General features: G+C 41.2%; 1 protein-coding gene across 1 annotated transcript; it reads left to right on the forward strand.

Moving 5' to 3' along the window:
• The first annotated feature begins 1414 nt into the window (after positions 1-1414).
• LOC116701526 (proline-rich protein 15-like protein) lies at positions 1415-3756 on the forward strand. Its single transcript, XM_032535266.1, has 2 exons — positions 1415-1797; positions 2281-3756. The coding sequence occupies exon 2, from the start codon at positions 2301-2303 to the stop codon at positions 2643-2645; it is 345 nt and encodes a 114-aa protein (XP_032391157.1). The 5' UTR covers positions 1415-1797; positions 2281-2300; the 3' UTR covers positions 2646-3756.
• Positions 3757-4854: the final 1098 nt, after the last annotated feature.

Here is a 4854-nt window from a genome sequence, read left to right on the forward strand (position 1 = left end):
TAACATCCCAGAGTACGGTCTAGACCTGCTCTTTTACGGAAAGTGCAAGAAGATAACTGTTGTTGTGATTTAGCGCTATGTAAACAGAATGGAATTGAACTGAATTAAAGTTTATGATAATTTAGTACTGTATTTAATGTTACAATGCAAACCACCAAATCCACCATCCTTCATTGGGTTCCAGCCATTCACACATATGGACAATTTAGAGTCACCAATTGACCACATTGACCTTACGCCACATTTTTTGCATGAGTCTGCCAGGTTCAAACCTAGAACCCTAGAACCTAGAACCCTCTTGCTTTGAGGCAACAGTGATTACAACTGCTGCCCCAGACCACCACTAATTCACTCAAATAGAAATTTAAACTCACACTGTAAATGACTTACCACTTTCAATAAAAGCATTGTTTATAAATGATTTATAAGTTGTAACTAATAGCCTCTATCAGTAAAGCTACTCCAGTATGGCACATGCTTTGTCTTTCAAGCTTTTTAGTTGATCAGGAAGACAGCCTTAAAGGACCATGCTGCAAAAAGAGCTGCAGATTATGTGGAACAATATTTACAGTATTTGCAAATAACCTGCAGCGGAAGAAGTATTCAGATCTTTTAAAAGTAGCAAAACAGTGTAAAAATACTTCATTACATATTTACATAGTAAATGTCATCTGTATGTCTACATATTGAATACATGAAAGTTTATACACTAAGCTGTGGATGATGCAGCAATTGTTAAAGCCATGGATACGTGAATATGTCCTGGTCATGTGTTAATCAGACAGACAGACAGACAGACAGACAAGCAGACAGACAGACAGACAGACAGACAGACAGACAGAAAAACTACATGTAACTGACCCCATTGTTGGAGAAGCATCCAAACACATCACATGTGACAAGCAGCTCAGCTGGTGAAACCAGCGCCAGACCAAACTGCTTCCCCTCACTTAATGTGAATTTATAACAGCAACAATTGCACGTCTAGTGCAGTAATGTTATTTCAGGAGACACCTTAGGTCTTCCTGTCCCCTCTGGTAATGTCTGCACAGGGTCTCATTTAAACCATGTAGCCTAACCGTGCTTCTTACTAGCCTACAACCTGTTTTGGTCGGTGGCTATCAATACCTTTCATTAAACAAACACATAATTATCCCTTTGTATTCCTTTGCATGACAGCGTAAAATCCACTGTGGCCCAAAACACTGGGCGTCCAAAATTGGAACACAATTTGGCTCCCAGGCTTGGGTTGGGTTCAGGTGATACAATGGGTTATTTACCTTTACCTGTCACTGAAGAGGCGCACGCTCCCGTGGGGTATGTTGCCACGCAACCACAAGCCTCGCCTACCATCGCAGTGGCTTCACCTGAGCGGTTGCACACGTGACATACCCTGGGAGTTCATCCAATCAGGAGTGGGGACAGGTGCTCCGAGATGAGAGTTTCGGAGGCGGAAACCTGCTGGTTCAGTGGAAGAAAGGTCCCTCCACATAAATTTGTCAACTCATTTGTGCCATTCTCATGAATTGTAGAAGAAGAGTTGAGATATTCGACGAAAGCAACAGGAAAAAAATCAAATTGTTTGGAGGTGGGAGATGTAAGACAGCAGGACATCTGGCTCGTGCGTAAAATGGATACTGCTGCGACCCCTTGAAGGACTGCTGTCACAGTTGTGGTCACCACTGAATAAGAAGACACTGAGCTGTCCTGTGGATTTATACCTCGGAGCAATTCAAAGTGTTACATTTATACTTCGGGTTGCTTGAAGTGTCCACACACTACACTACTGTAGCTCGGGTAAGTGTTAATGAGAGAGTTTTTTGCGCATTGTTCACCTGTGAATCACGGCTTGTGTTTGCTCTTCTGTTTCACGACTCATTAAACCAGTTTTACAGAAAATGTAAACAAGGTTACACTGGTTATTCTAGGATTAGTTCGGGAGTAGTTGTCTCACCAGTGGAAAGTGATGCACAAGAGAGGTGAAATTAAATCACATTCAAATTTAGAGAGGTCAAATCATGGTATCCTAACAGAAAATAGGATTTGTAATGATTATGAGGGTGAGGACAAAGATATAGAGCATGGTGATTATTAGGGCAATAATTTGTCAGAGTAATATTTTGGAAAACCAAAACATGACACAAGGACAATTTGATGTTTTACTAGAAATTAGAGGAAGGTAAATCAGGGGCCAGATCAGAGCATGGAGATGATGAAATGACATGTATAATACTGATGCAGAAGGGAAGAGTTACTGATGGTATCTGTTTCCTATTTCAGGTCTCTCCCTTCAGTCAAAGATGACAGAGAGGATCCCATGGTGGAAGGCATTCCTGCCCAAAAAGAAGAGCGGAGGCCCTAAGGACACCAGTACACCCCACACCCTTGACCCGGACTTTGATCCTTTTGCACAACAGACTGAGAAGCAAAAAGACCCCGCAGCCTCCAAGACCACCGGCGACCAGTCCCTGTCTCAACAAGAGAGCTCCAGCCTCGCCAGCGATGACACCTACGACGACTCCCGCCTGGAGTCGGTCTTCAACGAGCAGACGTGCCGCAGGAACATGAAGGTGTCACGCTCAGGTCGATTTAAAGAGAAGCGGAGAGTGCGCTCGAGCCTTCCTCTACAGGAGAAAGAGACTTAGAATGAGGACATGTGATGATGGAGAGGAGGAGGAGGAGGAGGAGGAGGAGGTGATCCAAGATTGCTGCTTTAGAAAAAAAGATGCTTGAAGAAAAGGAGAGGGTGTTGAGTACATGAAGATGCTTCATTCTCTTGTGGCATACCCATAGGTCAGTTGAATGAAAGTTGCGATGGTGATGGTGATGATGAAGATGAGACGATGATGGAGCATTTAACTTTTTACCCAATACTGCAGAAATGAGGTCATGAGGTATATGACATATTAGAAATGTGGACATTTTTGTTGATGGACCTGTGCCCGAAGGCCACGGGAACAATGATAATCCCCTTGAAATGGATTATATCGGTTCTTCATGTTGGTTAATTGAACCATTTCGCCAACAATATCCCAAAATCTAAACCCAAAAGAAGAAATACAGTACTACTGCTGTAAGTACTTAAGGGACCAATATGTAGTGTGTATGTGTCCCACAGTGTCGCAGGTGCAGTCACGGACAGTGCCATCACTGGAAAACTGAAAATGACCTACAACCTTTTAAGAAAGCCCAGTTATGAATTATGAATCCAATTGTCTGTCAATACTCAAGATTAGGTGTGATATAAGCTCCCAGGAAATATTGTTCATAAGATGTCTGCATTATTTGTCATAAGAATAATATATGTTTTATAATGAAGGATAGTAGTATAAGTACAATGCTCCTTTTACTAATGCTTTTACAAAACACATGTTGATTCTAAAGGGTTAGAAGGATGTTTATGAATGTGTGAAATTATTTCATTATATTGTGTGAAAAAAGAAATGGGTTAGTGGAAGAAATTAGGAAATGCTTGTGAGCAGCTTTTAGTTAAGACGCACAACACTTGCCAGCAAAACACTTTTCAAACTACTTTAAATGAAGGACAAAACCCAGCATGCTTTATGTTGTAATGGGTACTATTGTAGTAAGAAGCTGACGTTGTGACTCGTGATATTAATATACTAAATATGGCCATGTAGCTAAGAACGCACAATCCAGATGTTTGTTTTGCAGGACTAGTGTATTTTGGACCACCTGTGAACTCCTAAATGAAGGCGAAATATGAGAAATAAATAGAATAACTGCTGATAACAAGTGATTGTATGAGTGTGTGTATGTGCATTATTTCCTTATTCAATCACAGTCTAATGGCTTGAACAGGACAGTGCAAGGTTTCATGTTGTCCCTTTTGAGAAACAGACACTGAGAAAGAATAAAAAACATTTTACACACATTCCACAAAGACACATAAATACATAAAAAAAAATGTGCACTTCAAAACATCTAAAAGTGTAAAGGACTCCACGTACACAGGAGTCATATCACTCGACTTGTTAGCCGGGCTTGGGCCTCATTATCACTTTACTGGAGGAGGCGAGGAGCACGGCTGCAACATTGTCTGAAAATGCCCCAAGGAATTAGTGGCATTTTTATGTAGTGTGTATGCAGTGTGTATGTAGCGTGTATGTAGTGTGTATGTCAAACTCTGGTTTATACTGTCCTGTCACTTAAGGAGGAGGAGCACACCTGTGTCACAGCATTCCTCTTTCACTGTTGACGTTTGAGAAGTGTGTGTGTGTGTGTGTGTGTGTGTGTGGGTGTGGGTGTGGGTGTGTGTATACAGTAGCCTTTCTGCAGCAATCATGTTTATGTAACATCAATCATGGCTACACAATCACTATGACTTTCATATGCGATGCATTAATATCATCTAGTTATCTCAGATAAGCTCCTGAGTAAAGCAGTAATCTGCAGTAAGTGAAACATGTTATTTAATGCAGATCAACATATCATAATACAGTCAATGATACATTCAGTTTGAATAAGGATGGCTTGCAATGCCATAGTGTCAACACAAGAGGGCGAAAATGTGCAACCATACAGCCGAAAATAGAGTTGAATGGAACTAAAATATTCTTGAAAAACAATCCATCGAGTAATCTTGTTACAGAAAAGTCACGTGTGAAGACCTCTTCCCTTCTCAGTCCGAAGTTCTCATGCATAGCTACACAATCTCTATTTTATTCCACACAGGTGTATATATACTATCAAGGTGAGAGAAAGTATGTTGTTAACTTGTATGTATGAAGTAGCCTAAGTAAGTATGAACTGAGTCGATGACACCGAACCAAGTGTCCGCCTCTCTCTCTCTCTCTCTCTCTCTCTCTCTCTCTCTCTCTCTCTCTCTCTCTC

Source organism: Etheostoma spectabile, chromosome 14 (assembly GCF_008692095.1).
Source record: "Etheostoma spectabile isolate EspeVRDwgs_2016 chromosome 14, UIUC_Espe_1.0, whole genome shotgun sequence".
NCBI lineage: Eukaryota > Metazoa > Chordata > Actinopteri > Perciformes > Percidae > Etheostoma > Etheostoma spectabile.